The 23,113-nt window shown below is 39.2% G+C and overlaps 1 protein-coding gene across 2 annotated transcripts in view; it reads left to right on the top strand.

Annotated features, from left to right (window-relative positions):
• Window positions 1-23,113, top strand: part of cnnm4 (cyclin and CBS domain divalent metal cation transport mediator 4) — a 51,983-nt gene that overhangs the window by 25,176 nt on the left and 3,694 nt on the right. The window contains exons 2-7 of one of the 2 annotated variants that reach the window (XM_062961252.1): window positions 10,040-10,183; window positions 11,937-12,074; window positions 13,439-13,608; window positions 15,085-15,184; window positions 18,161-18,223; window positions 21,052-21,239. In XM_062961252.1, coding sequence (XP_062817322.1) covers window positions 10,040-10,183; window positions 11,937-12,074; window positions 13,439-13,608; window positions 15,085-15,184; window positions 18,161-18,223; window positions 21,052-21,239 — 803 coding nt within the window. The remainder of the gene's footprint in view (window positions 1-10,039; window positions 10,184-11,936; window positions 12,075-13,438; window positions 13,609-15,084; window positions 15,185-18,160; window positions 18,224-21,051; window positions 21,240-23,113) is intronic. The other variant, XM_062961253.1, reaches the window with a different exon arrangement.

The raw sequence follows: 23,113 nt of genomic DNA on the forward strand, positions 1-23,113 counted from the left end.
TTAACCATTTGTCTTACAACCTGAATCCTTCTGACTAAAATGATGCCAAAGAGTGTGCCATGTTCCTGGATTCCTCTGCAAATCAAATAAGCAAGAGTTCTGTAGTTTGCACGTGGGTAGCTAAACTCTGCTTTTGATGGTGCAGAACGTGAGTGGGCAACTTGTGGCCCATCAGATGTGGTTGGGCGGCCACCAGCTGGCACAGCCAAAGGTGAGGAATGATGTGAGGCGCAAACCCACAAGTTGCCTGCCGTTGGTATCAAAACGGCACTGCCTCATTTGTGGAACTTGCCAGAGGTCTATTTTCTTCTCTTCCCTAGGTTGGCTTATGCGTAGGGTGGGCATGACACATCATTGTGTGGGCGCGGAGTTTCTCTTTCAAGTGTTGATGTCATTCTGTAATAGGCAGGGCATAATTGCCATATGAGATGCTTATATTCGCGTCTCATTTCAGCTTTGTGGTTTTTCCATTTTTATAGGGGTCCAGCACCCCTAAATTATTCAAAAATGTAATGTCTCCTGGCTCAAATCCCCAGCCCACCTTAAGAACCGGCAGCTAAGTCGATGGCAAAAGAGAGCTATTGAGATGCTAAGGAAGAGGAAGCTTCCAGCTAACCAGTAAGCAAGGCTGCAACAATTAATTGCTCTAATTGGCAACTGAACAGATCTCATTTGCCTAATGAGTCTGTTGGATGATTAAGGTGGGCTTGGGGTACATTTACGTCATCACAATGAATATGGAGCAATTATAGATTCATAACTCTAACGCAGGCATGGGCTAACTTCTAGGTGTTTTGGACTTCAACTCCCACAATTCCTAACAGCGTACTGTTAGTTTCACAGGAAGGTGACTAAAATGTTTTTTTTTTCATGTCAGGAGTTGCTACTGGAGTGATAGAATTGGCCGTCTGCAAGGACGTTGCCCAGGGGACGCCCGGATGTTTTGATGTTTTTAACCATCCTTGTGGGAGGCTTCTCTCATGTCCCCACATGGAGCTGGAGCTGATAGAGGGAGCTCATCCACTCTCTCCCCAGGTGGGATTCGAACCTGGCAGCTTTCAGGTCAGCAACCCAACCTTCCAAGTCACGAGGCTTTCGTCCACTATACCATCGGGAGCTCCTGACTAAAATGATCAAGGGTCTGGAGAACAAGCCCTATGAGGAGCGGCTTTAAGAGTTGGGCATGTTTAGCCTGCAGAAGAGAAGGCTGAGAGAAGACATGATGTGGACCATGTATCAAGTTGTGAGGGGAAGTCATAGGGACAAGGGAGCATGCTTCTTTTCTGCTGCACTGGAGACTAGGACAGTGATGGCCAACCTATGACACACGTGTCAGCATTGACACACCTAGCCATTTTTGCTGACACGCTGCCGCATGCTCATTGATTGGATGACTATGTCTTTTGTGGCCAAATTTGATGTGATTTGGTCCAGTGGTTTTGTTGTTTAGTCCATGGGAATTATGCACATTACATTTATTTATATATATTTTTAATTAATTTTATATATATATATATATATATATATATATATATATATATATATATATATATATATCATTCTATTATTATTGTAGTATATTATCATATTATTACTGTTATATTATTATTATATTATTCATTATTCATGACTACATTGAAACTAGAATAGAGAGAAATCAGCGTGGAAACTGCAAGAGGTCCCATAGATTGTTGTACATGGAAATAATGGTAGCAAATAGTTTTTGATTTATTAAATACAGTTATATATTACAATTATATATTTTTATTATTTAAACTATACATATTGCAAAATTATGGTTTTTTTTTCTCGTAGTGACACACCACCCAAGTCATGCTAGGTTTTTTGGTGAATTTTGACACACACACCAAGCGCAAAAAATTGCCCATCATTGGACTAGGACGTTTTGCAATGGCTTCAAATTACAGGAAGGAAAGAAGATTCCACTTGAACACGAGGAAGAACTTCCTCACTGTGTGAGAGAGCTGTTCAGCAGTGGAACTCTCTGCCCCAGAGTGTGGTGGAGGCTCCGTCTTTAGAGGCTTTGAAACAGGCTGGATGGCCATCTGTTGTGGGTGTTTTGAATGTGATTTTCCTGCTTCTTGGCAGAAAAGGGTTGGATTAAATGGTCCACGAGGTCCCGTCTAACTCTACGATTCCATAAAGGAGAATCTTTTTGCGACCACTGCAATTCACAGCTCTCCTCTCTGTTTTTATTCTGTTTTCTTACTGCTCTAATTGTCCAGGAAGTTTTTTTTTCGCCACACAGTCACCATAACCTTTGGTTTACACTAAAATAAAAAAGTCCTTTCTCTCCTCTTTTTTTTTAAGGGGTGGGGCAGGCGCTTGGCAGAACCGGCTCTGCAGGGGTGGCGGTGGACAAACACCTTGCTCTGTCCTGCAGAATTGCTCCGGAGGCATCAAGCCTTAGGTCTGCTGCTGTTCAAAAGCAGAGTCCTGCAGTTTGCAGAGCTTGGCAACCCGTCTCTACTGTGAGAGGTCAGGCTCTCTCTTCTGCTGTCAAGAAGGATTTAGTTTTAATCTCCGGCCTGTGGACCTGGGCGGCCACTGCCTTTTCCAAACAACACAACAAGTGCATTGGTTCTGCCCTTGCTAGGTGCTAGAGTCAGAGTTCTCAGGGTCCTATTTGTATGGGACAACCCATATTTGGGTGCCCTAAAACCTTTTTTTCACGTTTGGATGATGCTGTGTGTCTCTGTGACTTCAAGTCACCTAGACTTAGAGCAACCCCGTAAATTTCCCTTTATGCAAAATGGTGAAAAACATTTTGGAAATATTCTTTTTGAAACTACCGTATACAGTAGAGTCTCACTTATCCAAGCTAAACGGGCTGGCAGAAGCTTGGATAAGCAAATATCTTGGATAATAAGGAGGGATTAAGGAAAAGCCTATTAAACATCAAATTAGGTTATGATTTTACAAATTAAGCACCAAAACATCATGTTATACAACAAATTTGACAGAAAAAGTCGTTCAATACGCAGTAATGTTATGTTGTGATACTGTATTTATGAATTTAGCACCAAAATATCATGATATATTGAAAACATTGACTACAAAATGGCTTGGATTATCCAGAAGCTTGGATAAGCGAGGCTTGGATAAGTGAGACTCTACTGTATATATATTTATTTATTTACACCATTTATACCCCGCCCTTCTCACCCAAGGGGACTCAGGGCGGCTTACAAAAATTGGCAAAAATTAAGGCCCCAAATGCAACCATAAAAACAAAAAATATAAACAGATCCATTAATAACATTGTTAAAGCACATTATACTCGAGTATAAGCCGACCCAAATATAAGTCGAGGCACCTAATTTTACCACAAAAAACCTGGGGAAACATTGACTCCAGTATAAGCCAAGTGTGGTAAATTTCAGAAATAAAAATAGATACCAATAACATTACATTAATTGAGGCATCAGTAGGTTAAATGTTTTGGAATATTTACATAAAGCTCAAATTTAAGATAAGACTGTCCAACTCTGATCAAATCATTAGTCTCATCTTCTTCAATGTAAATGTGCTTATGTAGCCTTTTAATAATAATAGAGTAAAATAATACATGTAATAATAATAGTAATAAATACAGGAAAATAATACAAGTAATAATAAATAGAGTAAATTAATAAATGCAATAATAATAACATCAGAGTTAAATAATAAATGTATTATTATTAATAATAAAAATAGAGTAAAATAAATGTAGTAGTAGCAACAATAATAGAGAAAAATAATAAATGTACCATATATTCTCGAGTATAAGCTGACCCAAATATAAGCCAACCAAGACCCTCACCCGAGTATAAGCCGAGGGGGGCTTTTTCAGTCTTAAAAAGGGTAGAAAAACTAGGCTTATACTCGAGTATATACAGTAGTTTGGTGAAATCCATGGATGCAGAGTCCATGCATGCTGAGAGATGCCTGTACAGCTTTGGCATTAAAATAGAAGAGGACAAAGTGGCCAAGGGAATGTGAACACAACAAATAGAAAAATTTGGGTAGGGACTGAAGAAAAATTCAGCTGGGGGTAGAATTTTTATTTCACAAGCAAAATCACAATGGACTGTTGTGAGTTTTCCAGATTGTAGAGCCATATTCCAGAAGCATTCTCTCCTGACATTTCACCCACATCTATGGCAGGCATCCTCAAAGTTATGAGTTGAAGGCCAAAACCATCTGGGGACCCCAGGTTGAGAACCACTGATCTAGAACAAACTTGCCCATCATATCAAACTTTAAGTACAGTACTGTATATACTCGAGTATAAGCCTAGTTTTTCAGCCCTTTTTTTAGGACTAAAAAAGCCCCCCTCGGCTTATACTCGGGTGAGGATCCTGGTTGGCTTATATTTGGGTCAGCTTATACTCGAGAATATATGGTACATTTATTATTTTTCTCTCTTATTATTAGTATTATTACATTTATTATTGTATGCTATTATTGTTGCTACTATTACATTTATTTTACTCTATTTTAATTATTATTAATAATACATTTATTATTTCACTCTGATATTATTATTATTACATTTATTATTCTACCCTATTTATTATTACATGTATTATTTTCCTGTATTTATTATTATTATTATTATTATTATTATTATTATTACATGTATTATTTTCCTGTATTTATTATTATTATTATTACATGTATTATTTTACTCTATTATTATTAAAAGGATACATAAGCACATTTACATTGAAGATGAGAATAATGATTTAATCCGAGTTGGATAGTCTTATCTTAAATTAGAGCTTGATGTAAATATTCCAAAACATTTAACCTACTAATGCCTCAATTAATGTAATTTTTAGTATCTATTTTTATTTTTGAAATTTTCCACCCTCGGCTTATACTTGAGTTAATGAATTCCCAGTTTTTTTTGCGGCAAAATTAGATGCCTCGGCTTATATTTGGGTTGGCTTATATTCGAGTATATACAATACTTTTTTCATGTCAGGAGTAACTTGAGAAACTGTAAGTCGCTTCTGATGTGAGAGAATTGACCGTCTGCAAGGACGTTGCCCAGGGGACGCACGGATGTTTTAAAGTTTTACCATCTTTGTGGGAGGCGTCTCTCACGTCAGCTTATGGGGAGCTGGAGCTGACAGAGGGAGCTCATCCACGCTCTCATCGAATTCGAACTGGCAACCCAACCTTATGCATTTTGGACAGTTAGAAACATGACTTTTTCAAATAATTTGGGCAACGCTAGTTATATTTAAATATCATTTTGCAAGCTTTGTCCTGATTCTTCCAGGAATAAAAGACATTCCCAGTTGTACCCAGTTACTTTACTAAAGTAACCCTGAAGCTCTTTTTCCACATAGCTTTCAACAGCAACGTCCCCTTGTTTCTTTAAAGAGAAGGCTCTGCTTAACTGTCCCTGAGGATGTGAAAAGCTCCCAGCTTTAATGTCCCCTCCGTCTTCCAAGCCGGGTTCGTTTGGGCACAATTGCCGTATCCAGTTTAATCCCTGTTTCTCTCATGCCGGGCTTGTGATGGCAATGGAAAGCAAGGAGAGGACTCTCTTCTCTGTCTTGGAAGGACTCTCTTCTCCATCCACCAAGTTTGTTGGTTTATTTAAAGCCTGTTTACCCTCCTCGGCTTACGCAAAGCCTCTCAGAGTGGTTTACAGCAGTCAGAAGCCGCTGGTCTGCAGGCTTTTGATCTAAAGGCAAAAGGAAAGGAGGATGGGAAGGGAGGAGGACAAACAGACGAGTGCAGACATTAGCCATTTGTCGCTGCATTGAGTCTTTTAAGAGTGAAAAGGTAAGGTAAAAGTAATGGTTTTCCCCTGACATTAAGTCCAATCGAGTCCGACTCTGGAGATTGGTGCTCATCTCCATTTCTAAGCCGAAGAGCCGGCATTGTCCGTAGACACCTCTATGGTATGACTGCATGCATCGCCGTTAACTTCCCGCCGGAGCAGTACCTATTGATCTACTCACATTGGCATGTTTTCGAAATGCTAAGTTAGCAGAAGCTGGCGTTAACAGCGGGCGCTCATTCCGCTCCCCGGATTCGAACCTGCGACATTTTGGTTCGCAAGTTCAGCAGTTCAGTGCTTTAATGCGCTGCTCCACTGGGGCTCCAAGAGTGAAAAAGCAGCATATAAATAGTAAATCAATAATAGTAATTGTCTATCATGGGTTTTGGCTCTGCTGTTAGGCAAGTTGGATTTGGAATCTTTATTAACATCCTAAAAATAAAGGTTTTCCCCTGATTTTAAGTCCAGTCATGTCTGACTCTGGGAGTTGGTGCTCATCTCCATTTCTAAGCCGAAGAGCCGGCATTGTCCGTAGACACCTCTATGGTATGACTGCATGCATCGCCGTTAACTTCCCGCTGGAGCAGTACCTATTGATCTACTCACATTGGCATATTTTCGAAATGCCAAGTTGGCAGAAGCTGGAGCTAACAGTGGGCGCTCATTCCACTCCCCGGATTCGAACCTGCGACTTTTCAGTCCGCAAGTTCAGCAGCTCAGTGCTTTAATGCACTGCGCCACTGGGGACTCCAAGAGTGAAAAAGCAGCATATAAATAGTAAATCAATACAGTAGAGTCTCGCTTATCCAACATTCTGGATTATCCAACGCATTTTTGTAGTCAATGTTTTCAATATATTGTGATATTTTGGTGCTAAATTTGTATATACAGTAATTATTACATAACATTATCCTGTATTGAACTACTTTTTCTGTCAAATTTGTTGTATAACATGATGTTTTGGTGCTTAATTTGTAAAATCATAACCTAGTTTGATGTTTAATAGGCTTTTCCTTAATCCCTCCTTATTATCCAACATATTCGCTTATCCAACATTCTGCCGGCTCGTTTATGTTGGATAAGTGAGACTCTACTGTAATAGTAATTGTCTATTGTGGGTTTTGGCTCTGCTGTTAGGCAAGTTGGATTTAGAATCTTTATTAACATCCTAAAGGTAAAGGTTTCCCCTGACGTTAAGTCCAGTCATGTCTGACTCTGGGGTTGGTGCTCATCTCCATTTCTAAGCCGAAGAGCCGGCGTTGTCCGTAGACACCTCCAAGATTATGTGGCCACTGGCATGACTGCATGGAGCGCTGTTACCTTCCCGCCGGAGCGGTACCTATTGATCTACTCACATTGGCATGTTTTTGAACTTCTAGGTTGGCAGAAGCTGGAGCTAACAGCAGGTGCTCACTCCGCTCCTGGGATTTGAACCTGCGACCTTTTAGTCTGCAAGTTCAGCAGCTCAGTGCTTTAACTTTAGCATATAAATAGTAAATCAATAATAGTAATTGTCTATCGTGGGTTTTGGCTCTGCTGTTAGGCAAGTTGGGTTTGGAATCTTTATTAGCATCCTATCCAAACATTAATAGCTGAGCATTAATTTGTATTAATGGATTCATCTACATGAGGAAGAACTTCCTCGCTGTGAGAGAGAGCAGTGGAACTCTCTGTCCCAGAGTGTGGTGGAGACTCCTTTTTGGGAGGCTTTGAATGCAATTTTCCTGCTTCTTGACTGGATTGGACTGGATGACCCAAGCGGTCTCTTCCGACTCTATGATTTTAGGGCTTTCACGAAAGTGTAACTCTCTTCAGTGATGACACAAAGTTGTATCACCAGACTGAAACTATTTCCTTCTGAGCATGGGAGGTCTTTTCCCACCCACGGCGAAGGAGAAAGGGAGACCCCGCCCTAATTATAGCAGGCCAATTAGGCTGTCTAATTGCCTTTTTTCACTAATGCCGTAATAACCTTAAGATTGACTTAAACTGATCCTCCTTTGTGATGCGTGAACGCTCTGAAGAAGGGGAGCATTGTGCCACAGGCTTGTAATTTTATTTAAAAGGCTGGGTCTGTGTGGGAACCTTTGCCCCCTCCCCATGTCTCACCCCCAAATCTTCTCACGTCCTTCGTCCTAAAATGCTGAAATTAAACCCTCCTTCTATGCTCACTTTGGTTTGCTTGCTTCTGTCTTAAATTCTGCTGCTAAAACTGGCTCACTTAAATGCGTGCAACTTGCTCTCTCCACTTGGGATGGAAAAAAAATATTTGGAAATATTTGAAAAGTGGACCAAAAAGTGGTCCCTGATGAGGAGGACACTGAAAAGAATTCCACACTTTTAGCGTGGCCCCCATATCTGCAACAATATGTTTGTTTATTTATTATTTGTTTATTTACAGTATTTATATTCCGCCCTTCTTTCTCACCCCGAAGTGGACTCAGGACAGATCACAATGCACATCTACATGGCAAACATTCAGTGCCATTAGACATATGATATATAGACATATTTGCAATGATATATTTGTTTATTTATTATTTGTTTATTTACAGTATTTATATTCCGCCCTTCTTTCTCACCCCGAAGTGGACTCAGGACAGATCACAATGCACATCTACATGGCAAATATTCAATGCTATTAGACATATGACATATAGACATATCTGCAATGATATGTTTGCTTATTTATTATTTGTTTATTTACAGTATTTATATTCCGCCATTCTTTCTCACCCCGAAGTGGACTCAGGACAGATCACAATGCACATATGCATGGCAAACATTCAATGCCATTAGACATATGACATATAGACATATCTGCAACAATATGTTTGTTTATTTATTATTTGTTTATTTACAGTATTTATATTCCGCCCTTCTTTCTCACCCCGAAGTGGACTCAGGACAGATCACAATGCACATATGCATGGCAAACATTCAATGCCATTAGACATATGACATATAAACAGACACAGAGGCAAAGTAACATTTTCCAGCTTCATGAGGGTATGCCTGATTCTGGCCACAGGGGGAGCTGCCGCTTCTTCGACCACTTGTGACACCGAGTCCTTGATGGAGAACTTCCTCATTCTTCCACGCGCTGCTGGAAGTTTTTTTAATGCTGTCGTAAATTAGTTAAATTAGCCTCCACGGATAAAGCGGTACCTAAATTTTCTGTCTTTCGAGCTGCTTAGGTCAACAGTGACCTAGGCTATTAAATGGTTGGGAGCTGAAACCTTGGCTTTGATTTCATGACCTCTCGGTCAGTAGTGATTTATTGCAGCTGGCTACTAACCAGCTGTGCCACAGCCTGGCCCTGATGTTTATGGACTTACTGTATATACTCGAGTATAAGCCTAGTTTTTCAGCCCTTTTTTAGCGCTGAAAAAGCTCCCCTCGGCTTATACTCAAGTGAGGGTCCTGGCCGGCTTCTATTCAGGTCGGCTTATACTTGAGTATATATAGGTATTCAGAGTTGTACAGTCTTATCTTATTAAAGTCTTATTATTATCTTAAATTACAGTTTCATATATTCAAAAACATTTAACCTACTGATACCTCAAATAATGCAATTTTATTAATATCTATTTTTATTTTTGAATATGACCCATAGCTGCTGCATTTCCCACCCTTGTCTTATAATCGAGTCAATACGTTTTCCCAGTTTTTGTGGTAAAATTAGGTGCCTCGGCTTATATTCGGGTCGGCTTATACTCGAGTATATATGGTACTATGAAGATGTGAATCGACTAATAGCAAAGAACCTTGTAAGCTGCTTTGAGTCCCCTTCGGGGTGGAGAAAGGTGGGGTATGAATAGGGTGAATAAATAATAAATAACCTTATTAATATGAATAGCTTCTAGTAGAAGTTGGCCATAGAGTCATGGTGGAAGACTTAGAAAATGCCTAGAGAAACAGCTCTGGGATTTCTTTGCCCTCCAGGGAGTCTCTGTGATCAATTTCTTGGTATATGCATACCATAGCACCACACTGGAGGATCTAAAAATGCCTTGAGGGAGAAATTTGATGAGATATATATAAGTGAAACCATGGGCACCAACCCTGCTTTGACTCTATGGGATTCTTGGGCAGGAGGTCTTTCATTTCAGTAGGGTACACTCGTATCCAGGGCTTGCATATCTGCACAAAGTTGGGGATGTAATTCTAAGCTGTGTGCAGAAGATATATCCTCTTGACGTCCCTTGTAATAACCAAAGGCTGTCTTCTTTCCTTTAGGAAAGTCCCACCTGGCCATTGTCCAGAAGGTGAACAACGAAGGTGAAGGTGATCCCTTCTATGAGGTGCTGGGCCTGGTGACACTGGAGGACGTCATCGAGGAGATCATCAAGTCGGAGATCCTGGATGAATCCGACATGTACAGTTAGGTTCACTGCAGATCTCAACCGTTTGGGATGAAGGGTGGGGATCCAAAGCCATTCTGGTGTTGCCTCTGTGGCCCATACCCCAACAAATACACAGAGTAACTCAGCTCGTTTTTGCTTCAAAATAATAATAATAATAATAATAATAATAATAATAATAATAATAATAATAATAATAATAATATACATCATTTATATTCCGCATTATCTCCCCAAGGGGACTCGGAGCGTATTACAGGATACATATATGGCAAATATTCAATGCAACTTGTTGTCAAATGTTATACAACTGGCAACAAAGATTGACAGTACATAAACAGGGGTAAGGCTTCCCTCTTTTTAATTTCTGGCATTTGGAGACTGTGCTCTGCTTGGCCATGGGGAGGTGCTGTTGTTTCATTTTTCCACATCATGGATACCTTGCCGGACTGTTTACCTCCCTGCTAAAGCGGTACCTATTTACCTACTCACGTTGCTGTTTTTGACCTGCTAGGTAAAGAGAAGCTAGGGCTGACGGCGGGAGCTCACCCCGATCTGCGGCTTGAACTGCCAACTTTCCGGTCAGCAGTTTAGCAGCACACGGGTTTAACCATAACTGACACTTCTTACACTTTTTGACCCAGTTCTTTTTGGAGCCAACCCAAGATTTTATCAGTATAGTTATTGTACGTGACCTCATTTGTTTTACGATTTGTTTTATTGTTGATTGACTTGTTTTATTGCTGTGTTTTTATATTGTCTGATGTTTGGGCTTGGCCCCATGTAAGCCGCCCCGAGTCCCTTCGGGAGATGGGGCAGGGTATACAAATAAAATTATTATTATTATTATTATTATTATTATTATTATTATTATTATTATTATTATTATTTTATTATGACACAGCAAACAAGATAGATATGCTGGATTTCGTATCACAAAATCACAAGTCAAACACTTCCCAAGCATTTAGGGCTGTGTGATATTATTATTATTATTATTATTATTATTATTATTATTATTATTATGTCACAGATAGATATGCTGGATTTTGTATCACAAAATCACAAGTCGAACACTTCCCAAGTGTCTAGGGCTGTGTGATGTATTTTCGAATGATGCGTGCAGATCCCAGTAGGGTGGCCTTTTGCAGTTGGCAGGTCGTGATTTTGTCAATGTCTATTGTTTCCAAATGCCAGCTGAGGTCTTTTGGCACGGCACCCAGTGTGCCCATCACCACTGGGACCACCTGCACTGGTTTCTGCCAGAGTCTTTGAAGTTCAATCTTGAGGTCCTGATAGCGGCTGAGTTTTTCCTGTTGTTTTTCGTCAATGCAACTGTCATCTGGGATGGCGACATCAATGATCCAAACCTTATTATTATTATTATTATTATTATTATTATTATTATTATTATTATTATTAACCCATTTCGCCACCACAATTATATATTGTACTATAATTAGTATTATATTGAAGTACATTACAATATTATTAATATTATATGCATATGCAATATAATATGTTATTAGCATAGCACAATATTAGTATTATATATTATTATATTGTACTATACTACTATAGTCACAGTATCATTGTGTATTTGGGAGAGGTATGTAAACAATTCTGGATTTTTGAGTACAGTTGCCCATCCACGTTGGCAATTCTGACTTTTGTGGATTATAGATGCATCCCATTCTCCTGCATTGAAGGTCAGGTGTGTTCTTTGTGAGGGGCCCTTTCTTTTAACCCTTTGTGTCCCGCTTCCTCTGCAGCTGACAACCGCTCCAGAAAGCGAGTGAATAACCAAAAGAACAAGAGGGACTTCTCTGCCTTCAAAGACAATGACACGGAGTCCAAGGTGAAGATCTCACCCCAGCTGCTCTTGGCTGCTCACCGGTTCCTCTCTACAGGTAAAACAATTGTATATTTTTAACTGGTTTCGATTGGTTGTGAGCTGCCTTGGGTTCTATGCTGGAAGAAAGGCAGAAAATAATTGTTATTAATTATGTGACCATTCTGAATACCTAAGCAGAGTTTAAACCAGGGGTCCCCAAACTAAGGCCCGGAGGTGCATGCGGCCCATGCGCCTTTCCTGCCTCCTCCCTCGTCTGGTGCGTGCTTTCCAAAGCTTTGCTTGTTTATAATGGTATTTTAATTCTTATTTAATTAATTATTAATTGTTAAGGGGTGCTTTGCTAGTGCTTTTGGAGCACAAAGGCAGAAGGGGGTTGGACTAAATGGCCTAAGGGGTCTCTTCCAACCCTCTTTATTATTATTATTATTATTATTATTATTATTATTATTATTATTGACAGAAGGACACAGTATAACACAGCAAACAAGATATGTATTCTAGATTTCTTATCACAAAATCACAAGTCGAACACTTCCCAAGCATTTAGGACTGTGTGATATTATTATTATTATTATTATTATTATTATTATTATGTCACAGCAAACAAGATAGATATGCTGGATTTCGTATCACAAAATCACAAGTCGAACACTTCCCAAGCATTTAGGACTGTGTGATATTATTATTATTATTATTATTATTATTATTATTATTATTATTATTATGTCACAGCAAACAAGATAAATATGCTGGATTTCATATCACAAAATCACAAGTTGAACACTTCCCAAGTGTCTAGGGCTGTGTGATTATTTTCAAATGATGCGTGCAGATCCCAGTAGGGTGGCCTTTTGCAGTTGGCAGATCATAATTTTGTCAATGTCTATTGTTTCCAAATGCCAGCTGAGATATTATTATTATTATTTTATTATGACACAGCAAACAAGATAGACATGCTGGATTTCATATCACAAAATCACAAGTCGAACACTTCCCAAGTGTCTAGGACTGTGTGATGTATTATTATTATTATTATTATTATTATTATTATTTATTAACAACATTGAGGCTGGGTGGCCATCTGTCAGGAGTGCTTTGCTTGTGCTTTTGGTGCACAAAGGTAGAAGGGGGTTGGACTAAATGGCCCAAGGGGTCTCTTCCAACCCTCTATATTATTTTTATGATGATGATGATTATTAACATTGAGGCTGTATTTGTTCCCGTTTTGTTTTTTTTATTCAAAATAAGATATGTGTAGTGTGCATGGGAATTTGTTCATAGTTTTTTTTTTAAACTATAGTCCGGACCTCCAATGGTCTGAGGGACCATGAACTGGCCCCCTGTTTAAAAAGTTTGGGGACCCCTGGTTTAAACTAACGTTGTGTTCAGCTTCCCCAAACTATCTATTTTTCTTTGCAGAGGTGAACCCATTCAGTCCGGCCCTAATTTCGGAAAAGATCCTCCTGCGCCTGCTCAAACACCGGGACGTCATCAACGAGCTGAAGTTTGACGAAGAGAACAAGAAGGCACCACAGCACTTCCTCTTTAACCAGAACAAGCCGGCTGACTACTTTATCCTCATCCTACAGGTAGGCTGGCCTTCCTTAATTCGATTCCACAAAGGCAAGGGACTGACTTTGCAAAGAAGGAAGCTGACTTCAGTAGCAACCAGTGAATGGCTTCATTTTGAGCACAGGCCTCAGCTGGAAACGCGAGTGCGTCAGTGTAAGAAGGAGCCTTTGGGGTCAAACTGGATCATAGAATTGCACTGGAGAACCTACAGAAGCCTAGAAATGACCTTTTATTTGGCCATGTCTAGGACAGCAGTAAATACAGCAGTGTGGGGATAATTAAATCTTAGAACGGTTAACCTGCAAGTGTGTAATGAGTTTTGTTTAATATATACTGCATGTATTAAGACTTGGTTCATATATATGTTTAAGACTGGGTTTCACATTTAAACCTTTTGGCAGTGCTCTGGCTCTTAGCCCATTGAATGGGCAGGGAGGGTTGAATGAAAAGTAATGCCTCCACCTTCGTAAGTCCTCAACAAATGGAAGTGCTGGTCTGCAGCAGGTCCTGGCTTGTTCAGTAGACTCTCCTCTACAGTTCCATTTGGCGGGAAGCCTTAGCATTGAATGGTTGTGTTGTTAAAGTGCGATGTATGGAACCCTGCGCGGACGGGGAAGCCTTAGCATTGAACCATTATGTTGTGAAAGTGCGAAGTATGGGACCCTGCGCAGACGGGGAAGCCTTAGCATTGAACTGTTATGTTGTGAAAGTGCGAAGTATGGAACACAGCACAGACAGTCAGTCAATGCGACTTAAGCAATGTGCAGCCATTGAATTCTTGACCGCAGAAGGTGTCACCCCAAAGGAGATTCATCAGAGAGTGCAAGCTGTTTATGGTGATTGTGTGGATGTGAGTCCTGTGCGTCATTGGGCGCGTAAGTTGAAAGATGTTGAGGTGGGAACATCTGACTTGCATGACAAACAAAGAGTCGGACATCCTGTGACAGCAACCACCGAGTTTCACAAGCAAAAGGTTGACAGATTGATTCAGGACGATCACCATATCACATTTCGAGCATAATTATTGTAAGCCGCCCTGAGTCCCCTGTTGGGTGAGAAGGGCGGGATATAAATGTTGTAATAATAATAATAATAATAATAATCATCATCATCATCATTGGCATTTCACAAGAACGGAAGATCTGTGCACAATGGGTACCGTGAGACGCTGCTTGCAGAAACAGAGTGTCGACTTCTTCCGTGACGGCTTCAGAAAACTTGTTCATCGTTGGCAGAGATGTATCCGATTTTCCGGTGATGATGTGGAAAAGTGAATAGTGGTAGTTAAACAACACATTCTAAGGATTATTTCTGCATTTGATTTATTAAAATATTCCCATCCAAACCCAAGTAGCGAAGGCGGAGGCATTACTTTTCATTCAACTCTCGCAACTATTCACTCAGTACAAGAACAATTACCCTTGTGCTATCAAATCAGGCTGTTGCACCGTAGAATTTCCTGGCCTATTGTTCTTCTCTCTTTCTCCTTACAGGGCAAAGTAGAGGTAGAGGCTGGCAAGGAGAACATGAAATTTGAGACTGGACCTTTCTCCTATTATGGGGTGATGGCTTTGAACCCAATAGTCCCAACAAGTAAGTGCTCTGCTATCAAGTAAGTGCTCTGCTATCACCCTTCGGGTGAGAAGGGCGGGATATAAATGTTGGAAATAAATAAATAAATAAAGAGGGAAGGAAGGGGAAGGAGTGCTCTCGATCCCTACTTCCATAAGACCCAGACAGCCTGCTTTTGTTGAATGATGGACTTTATAGTCTCATAATATCTGTGTTGCCTTTTCCATCCCTGGTATGAGATACAGGGGAAGGGAATCAGAAATAGAAGACGTGGTGATACTTGCGAGTATGTAGGGAATGAAGCAAGAGAGATTGATCAAGTGGTGTCTTAAGGGAGCAGGAAGGTCAGAAAGAAGAGTACCATATGTACTCGAGTATAAGCCGACCCAAATATAAGCCGAGGCACCTAATTTTACCACTAAAAAACTGGGAAAACATTGACTCCAGTATAAGACGAGATACCAATAAAATTACATTAATTGAGGCCTCAGTAGTTTAAATGTTTTTCAATCTTTACATCAAACTGTAATTTAAGATATGACTGTCCAACTCTGATTAAATCATTATTTTCATCTTCTTCAATGTAAATGTGCCTATGTATCCTTTTAATAATAATAGAGTGACATAATAAATGTAATAACAATAAATGCGGTAAAATAATAAATATCATAATAAATAGAGTAAAATAATAAATGTATTAATAATAAAAATACAGTAAAATAAATGAAAAAGTAACAACAATAATAGAGTAAAATAATAAATGTACAGTAGAGTATCACTTATCCAACACTCACTTATCCAATGTTCTGGATTATCCAACGCATTTTTGTAGTCAATGATTTCAAAACATCATGATATTTTGGTGCTAAATTCGTAAAAACAGTAATTACTACATAGCATTACTGTGTATTGAACTACTTTTTCTGTCAAATTTGTTGTATAACATGATGTTTTGGTGATTAATTTGTAAAATCATAACCTAATTTGATGTTTAATAGGCTTTTCCTTAATCCCTCATTATTATCCAACATATTCACTTATCTAACATTCTGCCGGCCCGTTTATGTTGGATAAGTGAGACTCTACTGTAATAATAATAATAATAATAATAATAATAATAATAATAATAATAATAATAGAGTAAAATAATATATGTAACAATACCAATAATAATAGAGAAAAATAATAAATATACCATATATACTTGAGTATAAGCTGACCTGAATATAAGCCCACCAGGACCCTCAACCGAGTATAAGCCAAAGAGGGTTTTTTTTCAGTCCTAAAAAAGGGCTGAAAAACTAGGCTTATACTCGAGTATATACAGTAATTGGGTTGCTATGTGTTTTCTGGGCTGTATGAACATGTTCCATAAGCATTCTCTCCTGACGTTTCACCCACATATATGGCAGGCATCTTTAGTGGTTGTGAGGTCTGTTGGAAACTAGGCAAGTGAGGTTTATGTATCTGGTGGTTTGTCGTGTGAAAGGGATCAATGTAAATGATGGGTTAGGACGCCAGGGCAGCAGAGTCAGTGCGCAATATTGGAACATTGGTGGTTGTGTTAAATGCTAGGCATGTGCCCTCTTGTGGCTCTCTGTGGGAACGCATCACAGAACACGGAATTGGGCTCTTTTGTGTTTGCGGTTTTGCACTGATCATGGCTTTATTTGGACAGATTTATTAAAAAATATATATACATCAAAGGAAACCTTGAAATAAATAGACATGGATGCCTTTCAAGGTTTTCTTTTTCCATCAGCACTGGTCAAAATGCAGTTTTCCAGATACAGTAGAGTCTCACTTATCCAATACTCGCTTATCCAACATTCTGGATTATCCAATGCATTTTTGTAGTCAATGTTTTCAATACATCATGATATTTTGGTTCTAAATTCGTAAATACAGTAATTACTACATAGCATTACTGTGTATTGAACTACTTTTTCTGTCAAAGTTGTTGTATAACATGATGTTTTGGTGCTTAATTTGTAAAATCATGACCTAATTTGATGTTTAATAGGCTTTTCCTTAAGCTCTCCTTATTATCCAACGTATTCGCTTATCCAGCGTTCTGCCGGCCTGTTTATGTTGGATAAGTGAGACTCTACTGTATTGGGTTGCATTGAGTTTTCCGGGCTGTCTGGCCATGTTCCAGAAGCATTGCCTCCTAACATTTTGCCCACATCTATGGCATGCAGCCTCAGAGGTTGTGTAGGTCTGTTGGAAACTAGGCAAGTGAGGTTTATATATCTGTGGAATAATGTCCAGGGTGGAAGAATGAACTCTTGTCTGCTTGAGGCAAGTGTGAATGTTGCAATTGGACTCCTTGATTAGCATTGAATAGCTTTGCAGGTTCAAAGCCTGGATTCTTCCTGCCTGGGGGAATCCTTTGTTGGGAGGATTCCTCTGTTTTCTGACAACCTAGCCGTTTGAAAACATGCAAATGTGAGTAGATCAATAGGTACTGCTCCGGCGGGAAGGTAACAGTGCTCCATGCAGTCATGCCAGGGGCCACATGACCTTGGAGGTGTCTACGGACAACGCTGGCTCTTCAGCTTAGGAATGGAGATGAGCACTAACCATCAGAATTGGACACGACTAGACGTAACGTCAGGAAAAACCTTTACCTTTAGGCCCCTGAATCTCCCAGATACCAGTCGCAATCTGAACCTCTGGGTTTTATCGTTTCAAAAATAGGAACTTAACCAAGTTAATTTTACAGAGGTTTCAATGAAAAAAATATTGTTGTGCCTGTAACAATTTATGCTTGTTTTTGTATATGCAAAAGGGAAAAGGCCTTGTAATGATTTATAGAGTACTGTACACAGAATCCAAAGGTGGTGATACCATTTTTATCTTTCCATCCTGTTTGCATATGTGTGTCTTTCCTCTCTTTTTTTTTGAAACCGACCAACATTCTCTTTCTTTTGCACATCTGTCTTGCATTCTTCCCTCTGTGTGTGTGTGTGTGTTTGTGTGTGTGTGTTCATCCAGCTCCTGTCACCATCCATCGCTCAGCCATCAAACCACGAGGGTCTTTGTATTCCAGGGTATCAGGTAAACAGCACTCATGCATGGAGTGCGAGGTGTGCGCTAACCCTTTGCCAGGGCTTTCTGGGACTCTGGTGAATTGCACTAACCCTCATCCTGGTGCGTTAGGGTGGCTTTCATTTGGGAAAGAAAGAGGACAGTACTGTACTATTCTGGGACTGAAGCCTTTCTTGGAAAAAATGCATATTGTGAGCTGAGTGTTGAACCTGGACGCCAGATCATTCAAATCTCATCTGTGTCTTAAGTTACAGGTTCAAAACAAACCTCAAACGGGTACAATGCAGAGCGTGGAAAACATTTATTATTTGGCACAGAGACTGCCATTCCCAGAATCCTCACTCTACTAGCATTATATATTCCTATTAATTGACTACGCAAGGCAACTTATAAAGGATGCTCGCTGTTGTATTGGATCATACGTCAGAGCCTTCCCAAGTGTCTAGGACTTTTGATCTTTTGATCCAACTCATGATTTTAACATCATTTTGTATATTTACTGTTTTATCCATGTTGATGTTTTATTGTTGGCTGATTTGTTTATTGATTTTGTGCTGTTGCGTCCGGGCATCGCCCCATGTAAGCCACCCCAAGTCCCTTCAGGGAGATGGGGCGAGGTATAAGAATAAAGTTATTGTTGTTGTTGTTGTTGTTATTATTATTATTATTATTATTATTATTATTATTATTATTATTATGTGATGCATTGGGAAATAATGTGCGCAGATCCGAGTAGGGTGGCCTTTTGCAGCTGACAGGTGGTAATTTTGTCAGCGCCAATTGTTTTTCAGTGCTGGCCAAGGTTTTAGGCACTGCACCCACTGGGACCACCTTGACTTGCTTGTGCCAGAGTCTCTGCAGTACGATCTTAAAATTCTCATAATAATAAAAATAATAATAATAATCTCAGCCGGCATTTGGAAACAATAGACATTGACAAAATTACGATCTGCCAACTGCAAAAGGCCATCATATGAAAATACATCACACAGTCCTAGACACTTGAGAAGTGTTCAACTTGTGATTTTGTGATACGAAATCCAGCATATCTATCTTGTTTGCTGTGACATAATAAAATAATAATTTTATTTTTATACCCCGCCCCATCTTCCCAAAGGGACTCAGGGCGGCTTACATGGGGCCAAGCCCAGGCAACAAACAATATAAAAACATAACAATGAAACAATCGATCAACAATAAAACAAATCATAAAACAAATGATGTCGCATACAATAAATATACTATGATAAATTACTATTATTATTGTGTACAGTAAATTTTCCATTTTCTGCAGGTAAGGGATCTTCATGAAAGTTTAAAAAACTGCAAAATTTAAAATAATGTAACTCTAACAATCTCTGTGTCTTTTTGAAGGCTTTCATGGCCGGAATCACTGGGTTGCTGTGAGTTTTCCGGGCTGTATGGCCATGTTCCAGAAGCATTCTCTCTTGACGTTTCACCCACATCTATGGCATGAGGTTGCCATGAGGTTGTGAGGTATATAAACTCAAGGAAGGTTTATATATCTGTGGAAGGTCCAGGGTGGGAGAAAGAACCCTTGTCTGGTGGAAACAAGTGTGAATGTTGCAATTGAAATGCTGGACCACTCTATCAGCCACCATGTCAGACGACACAGTGAAGCCATTGAAATCCACAAGCATATGGACAATTTCAACAGAAAGGAGGAAACCATGAGTATAAACAAAATCTGACTACCAGTATTTAAAAAAACTCTAAAGTCAGGACAGTAAATAAGGAGCAACACTCAGAAAACAGGAGAATTCCAGACAGGAAACAATCAGGGCCAGCTAACACCTCCCATCAAAGGACTCCCCCAGGCTGGAAGCAGCCAGGTTTTGAAGCTTCAAATAAACAAGAGTTCTTTCTCCCACCCTGGACATCATTCCTCAGATACATAAACCCCACTTGCCTAGTTCCGAAACAGACCTCACAACCTCTGAAGATGGCTGTCATAGATGTGGGCGAAACGTCAGGAGAGAATGCTACTGGAACATGGCCTGACAGCCCGGAAAACTCACAACAAACCAGTCTCTATGTCCCCCAGGGCAATTTCGTGACCAACATCTGTTGAACCAAGAGATTCCTAGAGAGAACATAATAATAATAATAATTATTATTATTATTATTACAACAACAACAACAACTTTATTTTTATACCAAAGGGGACTCAGGGCAGCATGGGGCCAAGCCCGAATAAAAACAATAACAATATAAAACACAACAATAGACAAGAGAGATGCACAGTTATAAAGATTTAAACATTATCCAATAAAAACAAATGACAAGAACTAATAAAAACATGGATTAAAACAGAGGTTGTAAAAATAGACTGGGTAAAGTGCACCATATAAATATTGTAAACACAAAGTGACTGATAAAGTGCTGCAAATTCTTGGAAGTGCAAATTGAGATGGGAGTAGACCCCGTGTCTATATCAAGTTGACAAAGGTAAAAAGTGCAAACATACTAATCAAATCCATAAACAACCAAATCCATAAGAGTTAAAAAGAAGGCCAACTGTATAGACATGTCTGACTAAATTGGCCAGTGGATTCTGGGGACAGCAGTGCAGTAAAATTAACTTTTCCAAGTTTGGCTGAGGTGTCGTGTGTGCATTACTGAAAAAAGATGAAATAGGATTATTATTGTTTGCTGTGGGCTAATCCAGAAAAAGTGGCACTGGGTGGGCTCCCTGGCCTCACACAGTTGCCCGCCAAGGTTTCAACTCTTCTCAGGTGATATCATTTTGTGTATGTATTGGAACCTGATGGAAGGAAATGGGGGTGCAGTTCTGGTTCATCTCTGTTTGGCTCTAGTTTCAGAGGTGCGCTCTCCGTCCCACATGAGCAACCTGAACCGCTCGGCCTCCCTCTGCTACCACGAGCGCTCCGACTCCATCTCCTCCACCTTCAGCGGCAGCAACAACCAGCTCAGTGCCAACGCCAGCGCCCAATACATCTCCGACTTCAGCGTCCGCGCCGTCACCGACCTGCAGTTCATCAAGGTGAGTCTTGAGCCCAGTTCCCACAAGCATCTTATAAGATGGACATTTAGACTGGACCCCTTCCATCCACAACTGAGAACTCACAGAACTGAATTCCCCTCCGTACTGAAAATCTATATACAGGTTGAGCATCCCTTATCTGCACTTCCGAAATCGGATGTGAGTTATAGTTCACCCACACCTTATGCATTTTGCACAATTAAAAAAAATGACTTTTTCAAATAACCCCAAGCTAGTATTACCGTATATACTCCAGTATAAGCCGACCTGAATATAAGCCGAGGCACCTAATTTTACCACCAAAAAACCTGGGAAAACATTGACTCCATTATAAGCCGAGATACCAATAAAATTACATTAATTGAGTCATCAGTAATTTAAATGTTTTTGAATCTTTATACCCTGTTTCCCCTAAAATAAGACATCCCCAGAAAATAAGACCTAGTAGAGGTTTTGCTGAATTGCTAAATATAAGGCCTCCCCCGAAAGTAAGACCTAGCAAAGTTTTTGTTTGGAAGCATGCCCAACGAACAGAACACCAGAGCATGCAGGATCGGTAAATGTACATACCATAGAGTGTTGTACATGGAAATATTGGTAGTAACAAGAAATTATTGATAGGATTCAGTTTGTCTGGTTATGCTGGTTTGTGATGACAACTACTGTACAGTATATAATAAATGTTCATTTTTTTGTTCAACAATAAATGTGAATTCTTCTTCATGGAAAAATAAGACATCCCCTGAAAATAAGACCTAGTGCATCTTTGGGAGCAAAAATTAATATAAGACACTGTCTTATTTTCGGGGAAACATGGTATCAAACTATAATTTAAGATATGACTGTTCAACTCTGATTAAATCATTATTTTCATCTTCTTCAATGTAAATGTGCTTATATATCCTTAAATAATAATAGAGCAAAATAATAAATGTAATAGTAAATGGAATAAAATAATAAATGTATTAATAATAAAAACAGAGTAAAATAAATGTAAAAGTAACAACAATAACAGAGTAAAATAATAAATGTAATAATAATAATAGAGTAAAATAATAACTATACCATATATACTTGAGTATCAGCTGACTTGAATATAAGCCCACCAGGACCCTCACCCGAGTATAAGCCGAGGAGGTTTTTTTTCAGTCCTAAAAAAGGGCTGAAAAACTACGCTTATACTCGAGTATATACACTATATGAAATTAACTTTACTGGAAGGTGCATTTGAAACATCAGTTAGTTTCATGTTCAGACTTCGGTCCCATCTCCAAAATATTTCCATATATACTTATATGCAAATTCAGCTATTCCAAAATCCAAAAAAAAAAATCCAAAATACTTCTGGTTTCAATAATTTTGGATAAGTGATACTCAACCTGTAGAATTGCCAAAGCAAACACTTTAGCATTACCTTTTGAGTGATCTCTAGTGAAATAATTAAGTCTTGCTGATCTCTAGTCCTCTGAAATGATCCTTTCCAAAGAATAATGTTTTCACGCACCTAACTGGTAGACATTGTTGCACTCTAAACCATCCGTGTTTATAATTTTTGGTAGTGTTTTTGTTTTCCCAATTAATACTGTTACCCTTCATAACCACCAAATGTTAACAAATGAGATACATGTTTCTTCTCAGGAGTTTATTTCCAAGTGGTATGTATATAACACACAATTTTATTGTATCACTTCGGAATCTTTGAGCTGGGCTGTTCAAAGAAAATGAATTGTGAAAACTGAGTGAGCTTGTAACATTATGCGTATAACTCTACTTTATTTATGTAACTAGCTTGGAGACCCAGCAGTGCCCGGGTGATTTGAAAAAAGCCTTGTTTGTTTTGGGGTGTTAGATAATATCACTTAAGTTTTGCCCAA

The sequence above is a fragment of the Anolis carolinensis genome, unplaced genomic scaffold (assembly GCF_035594765.1).
Source record: "Anolis carolinensis isolate JA03-04 unplaced genomic scaffold, rAnoCar3.1.pri scaffold_8, whole genome shotgun sequence".
NCBI lineage: Eukaryota > Metazoa > Chordata > Lepidosauria > Squamata > Dactyloidae > Anolis > Anolis carolinensis.